Source organism: Pollachius pollachius (genome assembly GCF_949987615.1).
Source record: "Pollachius pollachius genome assembly, chromosome: 16".
Lineage (NCBI taxonomy): Eukaryota > Metazoa > Chordata > Actinopteri > Gadiformes > Gadidae > Pollachius > Pollachius pollachius.
Window position 1 is genome coordinate 16064493 of NC_136949.1, and position 23438 is coordinate 16087930.

Genomic DNA, 23438 nt, shown 5'->3' on the forward strand with positions numbered 1-23438 from the left:
AGGGAGATGAGCAGGCAGGTGAACAGGCACGTAGAAAAAGGTTGCAGGAGAAATCAACCTGCATGCACAGGTCAAGGAGCCGGTGCTACGGATCGAACCACAGCGGTTGAAACAATGATCTGGGGATAACTGAGTGATGAACCAGGGTAGATATACTGCAGAGCTGATGAGACAGAGGTGGATAGCAGGTGGGGGGCTTGGAGCAGGTGGAGGGGATTGATAGCATTCAGGGAGCTGGGAGAATGAATGGATTGACACACACACACACACATTTTTACAAGACGTTTGTTTGTTTGGTTCCTTCTCCACTTTTTTCTTGGCTCGTGTTTTTCTTAAAGCTCTAATGCCCAACCCCCTTTTACCGTAAAGTCTACACTTACCGTGGATAGCCACGGCTTTCTACCGGTGAACAACGACGTGACTGCAAGTTTCTAAACGGCACCTGATCAAAGTAGCACATCGGCACGTGGCTGTAGTTTACACCTTAATCATTTGATAACATTAAAAATAAAAAGAGAATAATTTCTCCACAATATTGTGTCATTTTAATTGGACAATATATAATCAAATTAAATGTACTACAAAATATTTGGATTAGGGCCCAACAAAGAACGTTCCGCCCCTCTTTGGTCATACCCGCTCCCGCCACTTGGTATCGCTCATAACACTGATTATGGGACTGCTACTTGTATGCGCCAATAGGTCCATGGTATGCGCCAGGGCACGGGTAGTATACACACTATCTGGCAAGAGTATCCGGACCGTAGTATAACAGGCAGGCATCTGACATCTAAAATCATGTTGGCGTTGGCTGAATCAGGGCTTGAATCGTAAAGAAGAAAGCAGGGCCTAATGATCACATTATATGTACGATTGGAAAATACAGTCAAAGAAACGTGAGAGCACTTATTGCTGCAACTTTTTTTTGCTGCAACATCCCTGAGCAAGTTTAAGAGTCACTTAAAGTTGTTTTTTTTTATCTTCCAATGCTATCCACAAGGGATTTGAAAGCAAAACAAAAAGAGAAAGACAAGTTGTAATTATTATTAAAATTCAGACACACTCACGTTAACACGCGAAATGTCCCATGTCCATTAAACAAGTTTATTAACTTGTTTTTTGGGGACCTAACCTCAGTCCAGTAGATGGCGGTAATACATTGATAAGTCACATGCTGAACGCTAATATAAATCGAAGAAGGAAATCCATCCTCCTGATTGGCTCTTCTCTTCCAATAGCGCTTAGTGGAACGTCGTTGTCATTGGCTAAGCGCGAAGTTTCAAATGGATGAATAAACAGCTTGCGGAGTAACGTTCATACCGAGCCTAACTATACAAGTGACTCCGCAAGCTCCACAATAAATACAATCCTCGATGATCTTTTAAATCCGAAACAGAATGGACATCTCGGCTCAGTTCCAGTAAGTCTTTTTTTCTTGCTGTAAATTCATATTTTACCAGTAGTAGAGTTGACTAACCAGCCAAGCTATTTTTCCAGTGTCAATCCTCATTTATCCAATGCAACTGGCAGCGGTCGATTCTGTCATTGTTTTCGTCAGATGTACTGTATGTGTCCATAATATTTGTCTATAATATTTCAGGATGTTTGAAAACAGTTTGAGCCAGTACTCCGGAGATGACCCTCTGGATTATTGGAATAGGTAAGAATCCCTCGGGTGTGTCTTGCTATGCACTCCCTTATTAGCAGGTGTCAGTAGCTTAGAAATCAAAACAATGAAACATTTATTATCTATTTTGGTAATTTAATGTTTTCACTTAATCCCGATCCTGCCTCTGCATTTGAACAATACTTAAAACTTGTCCTTTTTTTGTTTTGCTGTCAAATCCATTATGGATATAATAGCATTGGACGATCATCTTTCAATGAGTGGTTGGCTTCAGATGAATTTGCAGCAGACAATTCAATCAATAGTGTAAATTATCATCTGAATGAAAGAACACATAATATAAAGTATACATAACTTTGAAGTAGCTCACAAAAGTCACATTCAACTGAAATAAGAAAATTGCAAACAAAGTATTTCCCCCTCACTCAGGTTTGTCGAGTACCTGGTGAATAAAGAGTCCTCCTCCAAAACCACAGACTTGTCCTTTGTTTTGGAACGTCTAGTCCAGAGATTCCTGACCGACGACCGATATGCTAACGACATCCGATATTTCAATCACTGCATCAAATATGTAAGTGATCAAAATATTACTTCACTGTTAGTCTTTTGGACGTGATGGTGAAATTCCCGTTGGTTGTAACAATCATCAAAGATGATTGAACATAGACAAACCTAATCTTACTACTTGCATATCCATAAAATAATGAATCCACTTCCTCGTGACCAGATTCTAAAGGCTGTGATCTTGTAAATACATAAATACATACCTTCTTGATCTGGCATAATGGAAGTATAATTTGTATACATTCGCTATATTCACATGGTGTTATACACATTTCATAAAAAGATTACTTCTATTACTACTACATGTATCGGTCGTTAAAGGATTCATTAAAGTGGCCTCTCTCTCTCTCTCTCTCTCTCTCTCTCTCTCTCTGGGTGCAGGCGAGTTTCCACACAGAGCCCACCTCTGTGTACGCCTACATCTGCAGTGAGGGCGTGGGCACGCGCTCGGCCCCTCTCTACGTGGCCTGGGCCCAGCAGTTGGAGCAGAGAGGGGGGCTGGAGCAGGCGCAGGCCGTCTACCAGAGGGCTGTGGAGAACCAGGCCCAGCCTGCGGACACTGTCCTGCACGAGTACAGGTACAGCAGCGAGGGAGGAAGAGCTGCTCATCCCCCGACAATGGATGTATATTACCTGTTTTGATACAGGTGTCGTTCAGATGATTGTTTACACTGTTGATTGAATTGCCTTTTTTTTTTTACTTCTATTCATGTTTTTCTTGAAATAACGTGTTTATTTCCCTTTTCTCGTTTTAATTTCATGTTTTTGTTCATTTTGCAGGCAGTTTCAAATGAGAACGTCCAAATCCCAGATAGCGCATCCCGGTATGTAACGGGTCATAGTCTTGGACCCAAATTGAATGTGTCTAATTGTCTTTTCACAGCAGTCTCCATGTCTCACTCTCTCACTCTCTCCCCTTTATTTTCATTGTCTTTTGACTGGTTGTCATTTTTTCTTCCTAGCAACTGGTCGCCTCCCTCTGCAAACATCCCAGCTGGTCAACCAGATGCCCTCCCACAAAGAGGCTACAGCGTGCCAGGAGGTAGGATCATGTACCTGTTTGACCTGACCACTAGTGAACACTGGGAGATCATGTACCTGTTTGAGCTGACCACTAGTGAACACTGGGAGATCATGTACCTGTTTGAGCTGACCACTAGTGAACACTGGGAGATCATGTACCTGTTTGAGCTGACCACTAGTGAACACTGGGAGATCATGTACCTATTTGACCTGACCACTAGTGAACACTGGGAGATCATGTCACTGTTTGACCTGACCACTAGTGAACACTGGGAGATCATGTACCTGTTTGACCTGACCACTAGTGAACACTGGGAGATCATGTACCTGTTTGAGCTGACCACTAGTGAACACTGGGAGATCATGTACCTGTTTGAGCTGACCACTAGTGAACACTGGGAGATCATGTACCTGTTTGAGCTGACCACTAGTGAACACTGGGAGATCATGTACCTGTTTGAGCTGACCACTAGTGAACACTGGGAGATCATGTACCTGTTTGAGCTGACCACTAGTGAACACTGGGAGATCATGTACCTGTTTGACCTGACCACTAGTGAACACTGGGAGATCATGTCACTGTTTGACCTGACCACTAGTGAACACTGGGAGATCATGTCACTGTTTGACCTGACCACTAGTGAACACTGGGAGATCATGTACCTGTTTGACCTGACCACTGGGGGGTAGGGTCACGTGGCCCTGCAGTCTTCGGTGAGGGTTTCAGTTCGCAATAATACATACAACCACCTGCTGCCGTCGTTTCAATTCCATTCAAAAGGTTTTATGACACGACTATTGTTGTGAACAGTATTACCGATGCATTATTTATCTTTATTTTTTGTACCTGATGGAAGTGTGTTTTCTTTCCCTATGAGAGTTATGTACTTTGTTAATGCATTATAATTAAAAAATATTTATTAAAAAAAACAATCAATTACTTAAAAAAAAAAAAAAAAAGAGTATACATTGGTAGTCAAGGCAGGGCCCTATTGTTGTTAAGGCGGCCACCTTAACCATACAGTGCTGGGGGAAACACTGCTGTTTAACCTGACCACTAGTGAACACTGAGGTAGGGTCATGTCACTGTTTAACCTGACCACTAGTGAACACTGAGGTAGGGTCATGTCACTGTTTAACCTGACCACTAGTGAACACTGAGGTACAGTCATGTCACTGTTTAACCTGACCACTAGTGAACACCGGGGGGTAGGGTCATGTCACTGTTTAACCTGACCACTAGTGAACACCGGGGGGTAGGGTCATGTCACTGTTTAACCTGACCACTAGTGAACACTGGGGGTTAGGATTGTTTAACAGTTTTAACCTGACTCTTGGTAAAGACAAGAGCTGTCACATAGTCATCAGTAACAGTACTGTGTACAAGTCCTGTACATGTACAGCATGTTTGCAACCTGCCTGTAGGCATCCCTGAGCAAGTTGTCTAGCCCCTGCCGGCTCCTTAATCTGTATTCGCTATAATACGCTTTAGATGAAAAGGTCATGCTTTAGATGAAAATGGAAATGGTTGGGCTCATATACGCCAACCATGGAGAAGAAACAAAAGCTCTGTAAAGCTCACATTGAATCACTCTGATGCAGACATTTTAACTAACCCACACACCCGTCTCTCATGTCTCTCTCCAGGGCCCAGAATACTGTGCTGACTTTCTTCCGGCAGACAAAAACATGAAAACCATGTAAGGCTCTTGGACTTTTATATTTAATGACCCATGTCACAGCGCTTCTCCTTTTTCACATGGAGACAGGGTTAAATGGAGAAATGTGGAGAGTGTTTTTTAACTACCACTCAGTGAGCTTATGCACCACACAAGACGGTTCGTTTTTACAGGTCCTTTCAACATAAGTAGCTTGCCTGCAATCCCCGCCGACCCCACATGCACATCGGGCGTCCCTATGCAGGTCCCTGGCTGTAAAAACACAGTTATTATATTGGTTGGGGTCCCGTAACACACAGACACGTTTCACATCTCCAAGATGTCCACCGGTGGTTAGGTTTGAACCGGTTGTATACCTGCCTTCATCACGCCTGTCTCTCCTCACAGCATCTCCCGCTCTGAGAACTTGGGGGTCCGGGCATCCAGCGAGGGACCCCTGACGGTCTCCATGTACCATAAGCACTCCCTGGAGCTAGAGGGGTCGGAGCTGTGCTTCGAGGAGGTGCGCGCCGCCCGCTACTTCCAGAAGATCAGACGAGACAAGGAGCACAGAGAGTTTGGTAATGTGATGTAACATTTTAGTAATGACACACTTTGTCTGTCTGTCTGTCTGTTGCTTGTCTGTCTGTCCAACATTCTAAGCCCCCACAGTGGTGTATTATCAGCCGTAAACAAGTTGATAATATTTTTATGTATGAATTCCCATTTACTCCCACATTGACGTTGATTTGTGTTGTCATGTGAGCTTTGTAGAATACGTTCATGACACCTGTGTGGCTGGCTCATATGACACAAACATGTAAGTCGTGTTCCGGTCAGGTGACCAACTGGAACCATCTTTGGTCCCAGTTGCTGCTCTCCAGCACTAACGCCTCCTCCCGTCGTCATGACAATGCAGAGGAGCAGAAACGGCTGGCCCAGGAGAAGGAGGATAACATCATGAAGCTGCAGCATTCCCTGGAGTTACTCAACCAGCAGCTGGAGGACCCCGTAGCCCGCCGCTTGGCCTCGCCACAGGTCACCCACCAGACCCCCGCTCCCTCTACCACCACGCGCCCGACCAGCTGGAGCGTGTTCAGCGACGAGGGCGCCGCTGCCTCCACCTCCACCCAACCACAGCACCACCCCCACCCGGAAGCCCCCAGGGTCCGTCTGGAGCTGTCCCAGCGGGCCCCGGCCAGGCTACCGGAGGGAGGCATGCGCTTTTTCGACGAACACCGCCCCGCCCCCCACCCGGCGCTGAAGCAGAGCCGGCTGGGCTCGGGGGGTCCCCCAGTGGAAGCCCGACCGGGTCTCCCCTGCGTTACCCCGACGTCCACCCGGAGCTTCCTCTACGGTTACCGCCAGGCTGAGGGTGGGGCACCAGGCCGCAGCCCCCGGGACCACCTGGCAGCCAGCGGCCAGCGACAGCACGGCGTCCAGGAACGGTAAGCTAGACGAGACAACTTTGTTCATATCGACCAACACTAGACCCCCGTAGAGCCCCAAGAGCCCCCAAAGCCCCCCCCCCCCCCCCCCCCCCCCCCGTGTAGACCTTTCGGCATCCAGCTGAGTCTGTTCTTGTTACATGTACGGGTTAATTAAGACCAATTCCATGTTTGCCTTGAAACTATTGAGTCGTCAGCACAGGCAGTTTGGATGACTTTCTCCTCGTTTTGTTCCAGAGAGTTCCACGTAGAGCAGCCAGTAGACGCTGAGCCCAGACTGGACAGTGAGTATCCCAGAATTTTGCTTTGTTTTTACCTCCATTGGTATTGATATCTGTCGCCTCACACTCAAAGTCTCACTCACTCACTCACTCACTCTCGCTCTATTTCTCTCTCACAATCTCTGTCTTGCTGTTTCTCACCCTCTCTCCCTCTTAGTATCCCAGGGGGCCACTGCTAGCTTCTCTCACATCACCCCTAACACGTCTCTGGGCCTGGTGTCCGCCACGCCCTCCAGGGCGCTCCCGTCCCCCACGGTCAATACGCGCGAGGCACTGGGTGAGTGCACGGCCTGTTGGTCCGCAGCCAGTCTGAGGGCTACGTCTCTAGACCCCATGTGCGTTTGATATAACGTGTGTTTCCCCTGGTCCCATCAGATGCCATCATGAACATGTTCCAGGCACCCACCCTCCTTGAGGATCCCTTCCCAAACACGTCGCTCGGCAACTCTGCCAACAGGAGTCCTGAAGCCGTTTTCATGAGAAAGAGAAAGATCTGCACAGCTGAAGCAGGTGGTGTTTTTGTTTGAGGGATGGTGGTGTGCTTGTACCATTTAGTGATTGAGCAGCCTCTTCAAATCAAAAGTGGTTTTACACAGAATATTTACATATTTACAATATTAATGAGCCTGTTGGGGTTAGAGTGCGAGATTGAAAAGATGTCATTGAAAATCGGCAGCTTTCGCTCCCTGTGTGACCTTTGACTTCCTGCTTACAGGCGCCTCCTCATTGGCCGAACCGGCCCCCACCGCCGCCCCCCCGTTCACCATCTACCAGGACCACGGCGACCAGGAGAACCCCCGGTACGACGCCTGGTCTCAGGTTGAACAAGGCCCGGGGTGTAGGCCTGAGTTAGGGGGTTCCTTCCCAATCATGTTCAGCACATTGGGGATTATTTTCTCGTCAACCACACTAGGGTTTTGACTTTGAGGCTTTCAGCGCAAAAGGATTGGATGACTTCAAAACAATCCATTGAATGTCATTTTTATGGCAAAGAAAGGGAACTTTAAGGTGTTCGAAGGGTCCTGTATGAACTCAACCTACATTCGGACTGACGGTTTGCTCTGATGAACCCATTCAGGGCGGCCGCTGTGTGTGGCGCGGAGAAACCCAGAGCAGCCCGGGCGCTGGCTGGAATCCCCGTGCCCTCATCAGACCGGCCCTCTGTGAGTATGAGCGCATCAGGGACATCTTCAACAAACACATATTTTGGTCGCTGGCGTGTGTCTTCTGTTTGTCCATTAGCCTCTGTTCTTTTGGCTAACATGAGTGTGTATGTGTCTGTTGTTAGTCTCTGTTGCATCAGCCATCATGTATCTTATATGTGCCTGGTAGCCTCTGTTACTTTAGCTGACATGCGACCTGTGTGTGTTTGGGGGTTCAGGACGGCACATCGGAGCTGACCCCGGACGAGAGCACCATGTGGGGGGTGCGCTACAACTCCCTAAACTCCCTGGCCGCCTGCCCCAACAGCACCAGGGACTTTGCGCCGTCGGCCCAGGGGGTCTCCACACCCTTCCCCGGCAAGGCCCGCTTCTTTGTGGACTCCTACCAGGACCAAGGTACACACGCACTGAAGACTGACCTGAAAATTAGAGCTTTTCTTTACTTCACTTCATTATTTTTTTGTATACATATATTATTCAATGGTACTGCAGTCCTGGCTAAGTCTATTTTTATTGACTGAACGTGGTTTTTAGCAATGTTGGACTTTCTGCTTTCTGTGTTTCAGAGAACGATTGTCAGAGGGCTTTGGACGATGAGGGAAATGTTTACACGCGAATAAAGAAACTCAGGTAAATAATAATAATTAGATAAAGCACCAACCTGCCCCAGCTAGGGATGGGGATCATTAATATTTATTGATATCAATACCATTTTCGATACTCCTTAACGATCAGAGTCTTTATCGATACCACTATCGATACTTTTCTATTAATTGGTGGAAATACGAAGCATTTTTAGTGATGACGAAAATATTTAGGAAATAAATAATTGCATTTTAAATTAAATATGTAATTCTTAATAAATATTGACATCAGTAGTTTTAGTTATATAAACTAAAATGATTAGAGCACTATACAACTGTATTAGTAATACAGCAACATGAGTAATACAGTATTACTCATGTTTCTCACCAAAAACTAAATTTACCGTTTCTTTATGTTACATTTGAACGCATCATGATAACCGTCGTTTTACTGAGCCAACCTCAACACATCATCACGCAGCACATCTGAAACTTTATTTACTTTTAAAGATAACTAGCTTGTATGCTGCTGATTACAACACAGATTTCACAATTGGATTACTATTTTTAACTGACGGGACTAGCGACAATGTCTGTGTGTGCGATAACTGCTCATAGTTTGAGTGGATGATTAAGACGGGCCCGTCTGTGGTGCGACGAGAAGGAGGAGACAGTCTTTTCAACTCGGAGACAGTCGAAGGTACTGCATTTGGTCTTTATTTGATGCACAATGCTAATGTGCTTGGCCATTGAGGTTGTGTTCCTCCCTTTACAATAAATGATTTTTGCCCTTTTCGCCCGTTCAGCCATCCTCGTGAGCAAAGTTAACTGCCAGACTTCACTTGTTTTACTTGTAATACCTGTTTGCTTACAATTCCATTCAAAAACATTGGTGGACACGCTGCGGTGATTGGATTGATTTGATTTAAATGCCGTGACGCAACTCGAGGGACACAACATTACGTTACAGGACCTACGGGACAAAAAATAAAATAATTGAACGACGGGACTCGATAGTGGTATCGATAAGCCCAAACGTTAATGTTTTTTTGGTTTTGAAAAAAGTGGAACCGGGTCCTTGATAGAACCGGGTTTCGATCCCCATCCCTAGCCCCAGTGCCTACTTGATTCCTGGGGAAACCCACAATTACTTTCAAAGCAATCGCAAAGACCCATCTCAAAGCAGAATCAAAGTGTGTCTCGCTTCAGTACTGGATTAATATAAAAGTTACTTAATTTGTTTGTTTTAAAAATCTTTCTTTCTGTCTCTTTCTTTTATCTCTTTCTACCTTCCTTCTTTTTACGGTCCCTCCCCCTTTCTCCCTCCAGCCCCATCATCGAGACGAGTCCCTCCACCGAGACGTTCGATGACAAGGCCGGGGTCCCCGCACGGAAGCGGGGCCCAGCGCAGCACGGTACCGTCATGGGCGAGGCGCTCTCCCTGGGTTCCCACAGCGGCCTGGCCAACTCCTGCACCACAGTGGTCCACCCGACCCCGGCGGCCCTCTCCTTCAGGGACCACACGCTGCTCCAGTCGGCCAGGAGCCCACCAAGGGCCCCGGGGACGACGACGACAACGACAACAACAACAACAGCAGCAGCCGCCTGGAGCATCTTCACCAGCCCAGAGCCGCCGGCCAAACCAACCCTCACCCCCCATCCCTCCCAGGAACCTGAGGCCCAGGAAGAAGAAACCAGGAGCCAATCCACGGCCACCCTCGGGTCGGGGTCGGCCCCCAGTCAGGAACCTGTGTTGGACGTCCCCATGAGCCCGGAGTGCGGCCTGAAACCTGATTGGCTGGTGCTCTGCAGCCCAGAGGCAATCACTGAGCCCGACCTGGATGCCTTCATAAGCCCCCAGAAAACACCAGGACCGGCCTTGGCCCGCAGCGGACACAATGACGTTTCCATGATGCCCCCCGCGGCCCTCTTCTTCAGGGACCACACGCTGCTCCAGTCGACCAGGAGCCCACCAAGGGCCCCGGGGACGACGACGACAACGACAACAACAACAACAGCAGCAGCCGCCTGGAGCATCTTCACCAGCCCAGAGCCGCCGGCCAAACCAAGCCTCACCCCCCATCCCTCCCAGGAACCTGAGGCCCAGGACGAAGAAACCAGGAGGCAATCCACGGCCACCCTCGGGTCGGGGTCGGCCCCCAGTCAGGAACCCGTGTTGGACGTCCCCATGAGCCCGGAGTGCGGCCTGAAACCTGATTGGCTGGTGCTCTGCAGCCCAGAGGCGATCACTGAGCCCGACCTGGATGCCTTCATAAGCCCCCAGAAAACACCAGGACCGGCCTTGGCCCGCAGCGGACACAATGACGTTTCCATGACGCCGAACGCACCGACAGGATTGTTCACCGACGTGTGCATGAGCCCGGTGGTACGGCCCCTCGCTCCCAGCCAGGCGGAGGACGAGCCGATGAGCCCTGACAGGGGGGTCAACGGCTGCGCCGACGTGCCCATGAGCCCCGAGGTTCCCGGCCCCGCGGCGGGCGGTCACCTGGTGACGGACCCCTGGGACTCGGCGCTGATCGCGGAGCTTCTCTCCAGGCTGAGCCCCCCCCTCGGCTCCCACCCACACTGCATCTCCTGGCAGTGCAACGTCCCCAGCTTCACCCCCAGGACCACCATCACCATGGGTAAGGAGGGCTTTGGGGAGCCGCCGCGCCCGGCTGTTATCTGTAGGGCGTGGACTTTGGACTGTTAACCTCATCGATCCAGGATTTTCAAATGGGGCCATTAATGTAAATAGTCTAGACTTTTATGAAATTTTATCTTTGCAGGTCAGGAAGGGCTGGGTAGTTCAGTCACTTCCTGTTAGATTGGTTTGAGTATGGCAAACTATCACATCCTGTCTGCCGGTATCGTTTTATCCCAATCTCATTTCCTGTGTTACTTGCAATTCATAGTTCTTCATAGAAGTATGAAATGCTATTTAAGTGTTATTTGTCCATTTAGCATCATGCAAAGCTTTTATTTATTTATTTTTAAAAACGTGTCCTTATAGACCAGGTGGGGAGGGAATAGTCCATTATTTATTTAGTCTAGACAAGTTCCCAGAGTACCAATTGATAACTTTTAATGTGCTTGCTTTATCTGACAAGCAGCCAAGAACAACAAAACTTCCTTTTTAAAATGATCCATGAACCAAATATTTGAATTGAAGTGAAATGGTAAGCAGCAGGTGTTTGATATTTGTACTTCATAAATTACTAATGATCAAATGATTTTCTGTTGATCAATTAATCAACTAATCATTACAGCCATACTGTGGCCATTGGGGTTGGGACCCAGAATCTTTTGGCTAAGAGTCCCACACCATGACTCTCCGCCAGTATATCTCCATTGTGTCCGCTAAGGGTTATGTGTTAATGAGGCTTGCTGTGTTCCGTGGACAGGTAAGGCGTCGCTACGTGTGGACTGCCTGCTGGGAGAGGGGGCCTTCGCTAAAGTCTACCAGGCCACCGACCCCATGACCTCGGAGAAGATTGTGGTCAAGGTAACCCCATTAATGACACAGACAGACAGACTGACACTGCCCTTTTGTTGGCACAAAAAAAACAAGACAATCTTATGCTATAGATATTATGTAACTGCAATGGAACATTGCTGTGATAATTAACAATAATAATTTGGATCTTTACCTGATAAATTATTATAACGGTAGATCGATTTTATTAATTTCTTCAAATCGTTAAATGCTGTTTCAATTAGGTCAGCGATAAGGGAGCACCTGAGCCCAAACCAATCGTTGTGTTTTGTATTGACTCCGTGGCCAGGTCCAGAAGCCGGCCAATCCCTGGGAGTTCTACATGAACACCCAGCTGGACGGGAGGCTGCCCCCTGCTGTCAGACACCTGTACAGCAACGTCCAGTCCGTCCACCTCTTCCACAACGGGAGCATACTGTTGGCTGAGCTGCACCGCTGTGGCACGCTGCTGGTGAGCTCCATCATGCTTGTCTACACATGGAGGCCATTCCTCCACTCTATTTCCTCAATTCAATTTAGGCCACACCCTTCCTTTTTGCCAAACGTTCTTTCTTTTTCCCTCCCCATGTGGCTCCGCCCCCTCCAGAACGCCGTGAACCAGTACAAGAGGCTGAGTGACAAGGTGATGCCCCAGCCGCTGGTCATGTACTTCACCACCTGCCTGCTGCACATGGTGGAGCAGCTGCACCGCGTGCACCTGGTGCACGCTGACATCAAGCCGGACAACTTCCTGTTGGGAGAGAGGTGAGGGTGTGGTGCTCTGTTGTGACATGTTTAATTGGCTCGATGATGCCGAAGACCTACGTTTGTCGATGGAGCGACTATGAATCAAATTGCTGCCAGGCTTGGTTTCTAATCAGCTGGCCTGAGAATAGGGAACAGGGGCGAGGCTGTGCCATTGGGGTTTGAACCCAGAACACTAACCGGCCCCCCCGACCTCTTGTCGCCCTGGTGCGCTGCAGGTTCCTGGAGAGCCAGTGTCTGGACCCCGAGGAGGTGGAGCACGGCGTGGTGCTGGTGGACCTGGGCCAGAGCATCGACATGGAGCTCTTCCCCGAGGGCACCCAGTTCACCGCCAGGTGCCGGACCTCCGGGTTCCAGTGCACCGAGATGCTCAGCGGAAGGCCCTGGTCCTACCAGGTAGTCAAACGGGTTGACTGAAAAGACCTAATGAATAACTAGGCTCTACATGTCATTTGTAGAGTCTGTACTTGATCTTTCTTCTTTCTTCTGACAAGTGTACTTATTGTTAGTCTCTTTGGATAAAAGTGTCTGCTTAATGTAAATGTCCTTGAAGTCACAGTGCGGTAAAGTGGATTTTAATGTGATTCAATCTTATGGGTTGTAAAATCATATGCTCATGTGCGTGCTTATCTTTCAGACCGACTACTTTGGGATTGCGGGCACGGTGTACTGCATGCTGTTCGGGACGTACATGCAGGTGAAGCAGGAAAACGGAGTGTGGAAGACCAACGCTGTGTTCAGAAGGTACCGTACCGTCTTTCTGTTGGCTAACGATAGCGCCGTAGCTGTATGTTGGACGCTTGTTTTCTCGTTCCTCGGCTGGCTCGTCACCATGTTTCACATCACTTGTGTCATTTAGCTTTCTGTTGCCTTAGCGCTAAACGTGTTTGTTGGCTTTAGTTGCTTCAGCTAACGTTGGCGTCACGTGTGGCCGTTAACCAGCAGTTTCATTAGCAAACGTTGGCATCTCTTGCATTAGCACATGTATGTCCAATAGTCCTCTGTGACAAGTGCTACATGTGTCTGTTAGCTAACAGGCGCACCCGGTACGTTAGCACTGTTTGCGTCCGTTAGCCGCCTGCTGTTTTAGCATACATTAGCAACCTTATTATAAAATGGCTGTGGGTCTCCAGACTCTGCATAGCCTCCCCCTTTCTCCCTCCCCAACCCTCATATGCACTTATTAAATGTTGTTAGTCCTTGGACTTAGGAAGAATACTTAGCATAGTGTAGCGTCTCATCCGAGCTATCTTTGTTGTACACGGGGAATAGGTCAGCTTAGTGATTGGCACTTGGTTCTATGGACATCCTTAGTGTACGGCCGGCGACCTGTTGGTCCTCTTCTAACAAATAAACTTGAAAAATAAATAAATGCATAGAAGCGTGGGCTAAACGCCCTGAATGTCTCCACAGGAACCCCCACAGCGAGCTGTGGCTGGAGCTGTTCCACACGCTGCTCAACATCCCGGCCGGCGGCGCTCTGCCCTGCCTGCGCTCGCTGCGCTGCCGGCTGGCGGTCAGGCTGCGGGAGACGTACGGCGGCAAGCTGCTCAGCCTGAAGAACCGCCTGGTGGTGCTGCTGCTGGAAGACATGCGCGCCGCCCGGAGGTGAGAGGAGCAGCGACGAGCCACACCGAGAGCCCCCTGGAATGAACCACTTTAGTCGATATCTTAATCTCCTGTACGGATAAGTGTGGGATCTCGGTATTTAATGTTTCTCTAATGTGACCAGAGTAAACCCCCCTTTATTCGTATACCAAGGTAACCGTTGCCGTGGTTTGGATGGCCATAGTCTATTTTTCCTTGTTTGTATTTTTTACATACAAATATAAATTTGTATATAAAAAAAGAAAACGTGACTCGTTTACTTGTATATCCTTGTATATTACTTTTACCCTTTGCTGTGTTTAATTGTATATTTTAGTTTTTTTTTTAATGTATATTACCAAATGTCGTTTGAATTTTGGGAGTGGTTACCCAAAAATTGTTGCCTTAGCTATAGTAAACAACTTTTGTATTTTGTGTGGTGAAATATATAAAACGCTGTTTGAATGCTGATGTGGTGGACGGTTATGTCAGTCGGCCCCTTCAATCAAATGCTTTATTTTTATTAAAACAGGTCTCCGAATGCCTCAAGGTTTGGACCCTTCATGGCAACCTTTAGTAATTGATCCCTACAGCCAGGCTAAACTCTCTATCTATATATATTAACTATCTGTAAAAATGCCATAGTGTGTGTTAAAACTAAAATACCAATCATTTCAAATAAAAATTTGCTTGTCAATGTTCGAGGTATTTGATAAGGCAGATACAGACTACACCTATGAAACAAAACCCCATGAATGCCATGATTCTAAAGACCAAACATGTCATAACATCCATACAAAATATAATCCCCCAATATGTTGTACATCAAACCCAACCAGTTTCAAGAGCAACATAACTCAGAAAGAGCCTGTACCGTTTTGGAGGTGGGAACTCAAGTCATTCCAGATTGCACAACCTGCCCAAACTCGCAGAACGTGTTTTTTTTTCACCGGCCACGGAGTCTTATCTTCAGTGCTGCCATTTCCGCTTACTGTCCCCAGCACCAGCTTACACCAGCCTGCCCATCAATACTACGACAGGGTGACAGCTTCAAGACGAGATCACTTTATTTAGTGTGTAAATACGTTGATATGTAACCAGGCGTGTCTGCGACATGTCCGCCGTCATTTGAAACCGGCACACCTCTGACGAGTAAACCGAATAAGATATTATCAATTAGATAAAAGGATCTGGTAACATTCCTGAATTCAAAACATCGCAGTAGGCTGCGATGGAAATGAAAGGACTGGCGGACGAAGCGGTGTCTGAGGCTTGCAAAGAGGGGAACCCGATCACTCAGGTGAGTACATGAGATGAGTCATGCAGAGACTTGCATACAAGTAAAACAATATGTGACAGCTCTATAGTTTGGTAGCCTACTTTATTTAAGCAGTGGGCATAAACATAAGATTGGTTTGTCTTCCTATCGATTTAGAAGAAGATTTGGACAGTTAATGTTCTTATATTAAAATAGGAAAAACTCTTTCCACTCTTGCAAGTAGTGACATGCCCTGAACATCCCGTACTCACAACCTTCTCTCTGTGTCTGTCTTTGCAGGATTTCATGTTGCAGCAGACCATGTTGAGAGTCAAAGACCCAGTGAAGTCTTTAGATTTCTATACGCGTGTTTTAGGCATGACGTGAGTTTTTCAAACTCTTTATTCCCCCTCTTATTCTCTTATTCTCCTCAGTTCCACGATTTTGGGGTAATAGACGAAAGATGTGTGGACTGGTTTGTAAAAGCAGTTGTTTTCTCCCTGATGTATTTCTATAGTAATGCCTGTGACAAAGGATATCTTTTTAAAAACGAGTTTATTTTATTTGTAAACCTCTGCTGTTTTAATCCAGGATTTAGAAAAAATGCAGGTACTATCATTGTTTTACCAACTGTCAATGTGGTCATGTATCCAAATAAGAGATATCATATTTAGATTAGGCGGGAGGGATGGAGGGAGAGAGACAGCACCTTGCAGTGTGTGAGTGAGAGAGGCAGTAACATCCAGTACGAGGGAAAGAGACAGCACCTTGCAGTGTGTGAGTGAGAGAGACAGTATCATCCAGTATGAGGGAGAGAGACAGCACCTTGCAGTGTGTGTGTGTGAGAGAGACAGTAACATCCAGTATGAGGGAGAGAGACAGCACCTTGCAGTGTGTGAGTGAGAGAGACAGTAACATCCAGTACGAGGGAGAGGGACACTCACAGATGGAGAGGGAGGAATAAGGATATTCACAGATGGGTAGAGAGAAAGAGGAAATTCTAGAGGACATTTGATCTGATTCAAATGCTAAGTGTGTATCATTCCTGGGGCAGGAGGGGGGTTAAAGTGATGTTTCCTGTTGTTGGTCTACTGCAGGCTGCTTCAGAAGATCGATTTCCCCTCGATGCGTTTCTCCTTCTACTTCCTGGGCTACGAGGAGCGCTCAGAGATCCCCTCGGAGGTCAAGGAGAGGACCGCCTGGACCTTCTCCCGCCGGGGGACCATAGAGCTCACCCAGTAAGGAGAACCAGTAACATAGCCTAACTGACCAGTACCTCCGACTATCTAGAACCAGTAACATTAACCTAACTGACCAGTACCCCCGACTATCTAGAACAGCATTACTCATTGCGCGGCTCGCAAGCCACATGCGGCTCGCCAAGCCTCTATTTGCGGCTCGCATGGCGGTAAAAATATACAGTGATATGATCATGCAGTGAATACAGATATTTAAAAAAAACAATACAAACAATTATTTAAAAAATAAATCAACAGCGGCATTAAAAGGTGGAAATATAGCCTTGTCTAGAAAATATTTTTAAACTTGCTCGGCTCTACGCTGACAGCGGGGTTGCCAGATTGGCGGTTTTCCTGCATAACAAGAGAGAATGTGCTCTTTGGATGGACTTATTCTTATTAACTTATTCTTCAATAGCTTCCATGTTTTGTGACCCAGTGTCTCCACATTATTCCAGAAAATAGCACACAGTCACACAAGTCTTCATTTTCCTCTCAAAGTGCACCAGATTGATGCATTCCAGGTTAAAAGGTACCAAATTTTCCTCCGGGGGAGCATGCCCCCGGACCCCGCTAAGGACCAGGTTCCCTCCACAGTTTCACTAAATTCTGTGGGAAACACTGCTTCAGGGAGGACATATTATTAAGCAGGCATACTTATTTATGACTGGATTTATAGCTTTTGATACTTTGCGGTAAAAATGGCTCTCCTGTTGACGTCGTCCTGTCAGTGCGGCTCTCCTGAAAAAAATAGTGAATACCACTGATCTAGAACAAGGAACATAACCTTACTGACCAGTTCCTCAGACTATCTAGAAGCAGTAACATGAACCTCAGTGACCAGTACGTCCCACTATGTAGAAACAATAACATGAACCTAACAATAACCAACCTAACCGACCAGAACCAACTGTATAGAACAAATAATATATACCTAACTAGAATGAATAACGCATGATAATCTCCATGCAAAAAAAGTATAACTAGAGGTCCCTTGATTCTTTATTATTTGGTAATTAAAAAGGGCAATGAAGGTTTAATGGAAGCGCAAAGCGGTGAATTTAGTTTGAAGATATTCTCTTGGAAAAACTAAATACCTTGTTGATATAGGACAGATTTTGTTCAGATTACTCATGGTCTAAAGACGGGACATTGATCAATATTATATACTATTAGATCAGTGAAATTCAACATTTTTTTCTGCCTCTCTCTCTCTCTCTCTTTGTCTCAATCTCTATGTCTCTCTCTCTCTAGTAACTGGGGTTCGGAGTCTGATGAGAATCTGTCTCATCATAATGGAAACTCAGAGCCGAGAGGCTTCGGTGAGGAAGTACACATGAATACAGGAACATGAAAACATCATGATCTGAGTAAACAAAGTATTCCACCACACCCATTTAAAAGCGTTTAAAAGTGTGTTATGTGAAAGTCACAATAATTACTTGGATCCCTCTAAAAATTAACCCACACACACACATACAGACATACATACACATCTTACACACAATTATTTTTGGAAAACTGCAATGACACAAGGATCCACACAGAGAGATGTGTTGCACTGTACTATTCAGCCTGTAACTGTGTGTTTGTGGTTGTATGGGTGTGTAGGTATGTAGCCTAATCCTATGTTCCAAAACCCCCTCCCCTCAGGCCATATTGGCATCGCCGTTCCTGACGTCTATGCTGCCTGCAAAGTGTTTGAAGCTCTAGGAGTGACCTTTGTCAAGAAGCCTGAAGCTGGTGGGTTTTCACTTATATAACTGTTCCAATAGGAACCTATTCTATACCCCACCAGTGTCTTCCTAGAGGAATGGAAGCCTTACATTGCTTTGTGCACATTTTAGTTTTCACCAGTAGATGGTGCTCACGATCCATAAACCTACTAGCCAACCAACAAGTTCAATCGATACAATGCACTGTACTGTATCAAACCAAATAACCAATTGTTCAACTCATAACCTATAAACACCTCAATTGATCGATTGTATTGTATTCAAGTGTGTCGGTTCATTCCTCATCGCAGGTAAGATGAAAGATCTAGCCTTCATCCAGGACCCAGACGGTTACTGGATTGAGATTTTAAGTCCGAACAACATGGTGTCGCTGACCTCCTAGCCCCTAGTTAAGACACTGCAGAGGTGGAGATGACCTCTGAGCCCCTAGAACCGCCACCGGAGGGGTGGAGATGAAGCTGTAATACTTGATACCTTTTTTTATGTTCGCCCGGCTGGAGACTGTTCATTGTTTTCTTTGTGAGAGTTTCTCTCTTCGTTTTAATTCCTGTCTGTTTCCAGTTGTTGGTCCTTTGATTCCCAGACCACATGTTTGTTTGCTACTTGATTTGTTGCATTAATTGTCAAGTTATTTCAAAAATGCTTTGTTGAACATTCATTGTATGTTTCTATCTAAGTGCTCTGCAGTATCAAAATCATTCATGTACAAAAGTACCTTGATTAAATAAATGTAGGTAATGCTGCCTCTTATGCGTTATTTTATAAACTAATAGGTACTTCCTTATTTAAAATGTGTTTGCCAGAGCTAGAAAAAACAAAACATGAGGTCACAGGGGCAGGATCCACTTCACTTTGACAGTGTAAAACATCGAATAGACATCCTAAATTTATTTAACTAATGCTAAAACCTATTTTGTAATTTGGGATGGATGAAAAGATGATACTACAGAGAAGCGCACTATTATTAATCGACCGACGTCCCGCAGGATCGCTCGCGTGAAAAGGGACAAGCCAGCGCGAGCGCAGGCTGACCGGGCAGTGTTCGCCTGGCCCGGGACAGCCACCTTACCCCTTGAGGGCCCCTTATTCAGACGGAAGAAAGTGATGCTGGTGACGATGTTCTTACAGTAATGGCTCAACAGTACGATAGTGACTCCAGCGTGTAAATCGTTTGAACTGACAAAATACTCTCTCTCGATCCCACATATCTGAAGAATGGATTCATCACGGTTTTTATCTGTTCGAGCACAACAGCTCACTGTGTGTTTATTTGTCAGAGAAAAGATACGGAGATTATAGGATTCACATGAATGCTATAGTTTCATAGCCACATGTGATAAATTCGGCTTACTTTCCTGACATAATAAAGATGGGTCTTTGGATCGGTAGGGATTTAATCAAGTTAAAGTTGAGCTGGAAACATTTGTTGAAGAGCTGTTATATTTTTTCTTTGTAGAAAAGCTAACAAGGTAAAAATGTACATTTACATTTCTTTACAATTTGGTTGCTGAATGAAAATTTCACCTGCCTTTTTTGACATTAGTAGGCATGATTTAATGAGTTGAAACATCTTCCATCTCACCATAACACATTCAATGCAAACTCAAATTAAATTGAGAAGATCTTCAAACATCGCTGTGGGCCGTTAGATTGAAAATTATAAATGTTTTGTGAAGAAAATGAAAAAATAATTTCCACGTAGAGATTTGAAAAACAACAAACTTATGAACATATAAAATATATTTAATAATTGTACTGGTAAACCTCAGTGCTAACGCCAGAGTCACTCAAACTGCTTGTGAATAATATCTGTTGAGCCATAAAAATGAGCAGGTGTGTAAAAAAAATCAGTCAACAACAACAGTCATTCAGTGTTACTCCTGGTTAATCAATGCGATTACAAACCAGCTGTTATAAATCCAGCAAAGTAAGGCGGTTTGATAGGTAGCAGTTTTTAAACCAGCCAGATAAAACAGTAAGTGAGTCTTAGAATGTAGTCATATATATAAATGAGATCGTTGAGCTAAACTAGCTAGCTAGGGGATGCTAGTAGCCAGTAAAGTGTGTGTGGGGGGGTCAGCATGCGCCAACCTCTCTCCCCCAAGGTCTGTAGTGCTTGCACTGGGAGGAGGAGGTGAGGGGGGTGGAGGAAGAGGAAGTGGAGGAGATTGGGGGGCTGGGGGAGGAGAGGGAGGAAGCGACGTGGTTAAACCCGCCAGAGAGCAGGAGGGGTGAGGGCTGTGCCACCGGGGAGAGGGGCAGCAGGGAGCTGGAGCTGGATGAGGAGGTGCAACAGAGCAGGCTGGAGCTTCTGAGGGAGGGAGTAGAGGAGGAGAAGGAGGGCGAGGAGGTGGAAGTGACGTCGGAGGAGGAGGAGGAGGAGGAGGAGGACCTGAGTGCGGAAAAGGACGGGCTACGCTGCAACACCTCCCCCATCCTGTGGGGGGCGAAACCGCCACAGCCCCTCCCACCACCTCCCCCTTCTCCTCCCGCCGCCCCACCGCCGGGGAGCACGCTCAGTGCGAACGCGGTGGGGGGGGGGAAGGAGCGGAAGGCGGTTGCCGTGGCGATGGCGGCGGCGGCGGCGGCGGTCCAGTGGAAGGGCGGGGCCGGGTGATGGTGGTGGTGGGGATGGCGCAGGGGTGGGGGCGTCGGGGGTGGGGGCAGGAGGGTCATGGCGGCGGCGTCGCGGTGGGAGGCGCAGGAGGAGAGGTGGGACAGGAGGCGCAGGCGCAAGGGGTCGCTGGGCTCCAGGCCCTCCACGGATCCCAGGAAGCGCGACGCCTCGGACACACACTCCCTGAAGCCCAGGGACAGGAAGTCCAGGGCCAGGGCGTGGCCTTCGAAATAACCTGAGGGAGCGGGGGGGCAGATGGTAAAGGGAGGGATGGGGAGGTGTTTGTTCCTTGTCAGGATGAAGCTGTCGCCCGCTGTATATCGCAATTCTTTTTTTTTACAAAAGCACAAAAGCCAATTTGTCAACGCACATGCCGACACATAAACACACAAGCATGCAGCTGCTCACGCACACACTCATGGGTAAGCACCAACGCATCTGAACATGTGTGCGCATGCAATCGTCAAACGCTTCATGAACGCACACGCTCTCCTGTTCCTCCCTAGCAAGGGGACTGCAGACCTGTGTGTGTTTGTGTGTGCGCCCACACATTTATGTTTTTGTGTGCGTGCGTGCGTGTGTGTGTGTGTGTGTGTGTGTGTGTGTGTGTGTGTGTGTGCGCGTGTGTGTTGCGTGCCACAGGGGGTTTCATCCACCCAAACAAATGGAGCCGAGAGGCGGCCTCTGAACGCAGCCTCTCCACTCCCGCTGGCATCGTTTTCCCCAACCACCACTAACCTGGGCCGCCGACACCCCCTGACCCCCCAGCACCCACCTCCCTACTGGCCCCCGTCACCTCGCCCACCTCCCTACTGGCCCCCGTCACCTCACCCACCTCCCTACTGGCCCCCGTCACCTCACCCACCTCCCTACTGGCCCCCGTCACCTCACCCACCTCCCTACTGGCCCCCGTCACCTCACCCACCTCCCTACTGGCCCCCGTCACCTCACCCACCTCCCTACTGGCCCCCGTCACCTCACCCACCTCCCTACTGGCCCCCGTCACCTCACCCACCTCCCTACTGGCCCCCGTCACCTCACCCACCTCCCTACTGGCCCCCGTCACCTCACCCACCTCCCTACTGGCCCCCGTCACCTCACCCACCTCCCTACTGGCCCCCGTCACCTCACCCACCTCCCTACTGGCCCCCGTCACCTCACCCACCTCCCTACTGGCCCCCGTCACCTCACCCACCTCCCTACTGGCCCCCGTCACCTCACCCACCTCCCTACTGGCCCCCGTCACCTCACCCACCTCCCTACTGGCCCCCGTCACCTCACCCACCTCCCTACTGGCCCCCGTCACCTCACCCACCTCCCTACTGGCCCCCGTCACCTCACCCACCTCCCTGGCTCACCTCCCCCTACTGTAAAACTGAATGGCTGCAGTGTTGCTTCATCTGGCGCCAGTACACACAGTGGGTAACCGACTGACCCTAACCCTAACCCTAACCCTAACCGCTATACTGAATGACTGGGCTACCTTCTGGCTGACTGGCTGTCTGATTGGCTGGCTGGCTGTTTGACTTACTGGCTGACCCACTGACTATCCGTCTGACTGGCTGTTTTGATTGTAGTGCTGACTGGCTGACTAGCTGGATGACTGTCTGTCTGACTGACTGTCTTACTGACTTACTTATTGTCTTACTGGCTGATTTAATGGCTGGTTTAGTGTCTTGCTGCTTGAATGACTTTCTAACTCTTTTTTTTTAACGAATACCCTGTTGTGCTTGTGATGTTAACACGGAACAACTTTAACTTGATGTTAAATAATGTGTAAAATTGGCTTTCAAGTTGGATGAAACAATTTGTAAATGAACACTGTGTTTATGTATAAGGATGCATTCTGCAGAATGAGTGACACTTGATCCAAGCTAAGTACAAAAATCAAGGATGAAGGTCAACACAACCAGACCCCCCGACCCCCCAGGGGAACCTCCGACCCCCCCAGGGTGAACCCCTCCGACCCCCCAGGTCAGCCTCCCCAGGTGACCCCCACCTTTCCCTCCGCTGGCCTGGAGCATCTTCAGGTGGTCCACCGTCATCTGCAGGATCTCCGCCTTCTCCAGCTTGGCCGAGCCCTGCAGGGACCAGGGGGCGGAGTTAGCACTGGTTAGTGGGCGGAGTTAGTCTGTCGGCTGATCAAACAGCAGCACAGAATGCCAGGAGCGCCGTGACATCACTGTTACCACAACGATTAGGGCCATGGAATAGACACACATCCTATAGACACAGCACCGTGTTCATCACGGCTTGGCGTATTGTTGCAGGCTAGGAAAGAATCCTGTTTTATAAAACTTGTTTTCAATTTGAGAGAGGAATAGAGTGTGACATTTTATTATGAGATTAAGGGTCAAAGAGCTTATTCACCATTTTAATGTGATGTTAGATAACGTCACATAATATTTCTCTGT

At 47.7% G+C, this 23438-nt stretch overlaps 3 protein-coding genes across 5 annotated transcripts in view; 2 read left to right on the plus strand and 1 right to left on the minus strand.

Annotated features, from left to right (window-relative positions):
* Positions 1 to 1293: 1293 nt before the first annotated feature.
* Positions 1294 to 14724, plus strand: bub1 (BUB1 mitotic checkpoint serine/threonine kinase). 2 transcript variants are annotated; one of them, XM_079753324.1, is made up of 23 exons: positions 1294 to 1420; positions 1601 to 1660; positions 2057 to 2198; positions 2573 to 2769; positions 2972 to 3015; positions 3154 to 3233; positions 4862 to 4914; positions 5281 to 5453; positions 5792 to 6320; positions 6558 to 6604; positions 6759 to 6878; positions 6977 to 7111; positions 7317 to 7401; positions 7680 to 7764; positions 7983 to 8160; positions 8331 to 8394; positions 9678 to 10993; positions 11753 to 11853; positions 12134 to 12295; positions 12431 to 12588; positions 12807 to 12984; positions 13226 to 13332; positions 14002 to 14724. In XM_079753324.1, the coding sequence occupies exons 1-23, from the start codon at positions 1398 to 1400 to the stop codon at positions 14198 to 14200; spliced, it is 4236 nt and encodes a 1411-aa protein (XP_079609450.1). In that variant the 5' UTR covers positions 1294 to 1397; the 3' UTR covers positions 14201 to 14724. The 2 variants fall into 2 exon arrangements, with proteins under 2 accessions (XP_079609450.1, XP_079609451.1); XM_079753325.1 differs by having other exon boundaries at positions 2131 to 2198.
* A 438-nt stretch (positions 14725 to 15162) lies between these two features.
* On the plus strand, positions 15163 to 19150 carry LOC307087517 (lactoylglutathione lyase-like). Its single transcript, XM_079753114.1, has 6 exons — positions 15163 to 15475; positions 15734 to 15816; positions 16531 to 16671; positions 17926 to 17993; positions 18325 to 18414; positions 18698 to 19150. The coding sequence occupies exons 1-6, from the start codon at positions 15407 to 15409 to the stop codon at positions 18787 to 18789; spliced, it is 543 nt and encodes a 180-aa protein (XP_079609240.1). The 5' UTR covers positions 15163 to 15406; the 3' UTR covers positions 18790 to 19150.
* Positions 19151 to 19677: 527 nt separating this feature from the next.
* Positions 19678 to 23438, minus strand: part of hey2 (hes-related family bHLH transcription factor with YRPW motif 2) — a 5636-nt gene continuing 1875 nt past the window's right edge. For both annotated transcript variants that reach the window (XM_079753547.1, XM_079753546.1), the window contains exons 5-6: positions 23024 to 23105; positions 19678 to 21259 (exon numbers count right to left, since the gene is read on the minus strand). In XM_079753547.1, coding sequence (XP_079609673.1) covers positions 20484 to 21259; positions 23024 to 23105 — 858 coding nt within the window. In that variant the 3' untranslated portion in view covers positions 19678 to 20483. The remainder of the gene's footprint in view (positions 21260 to 23023; positions 23106 to 23438) is intronic.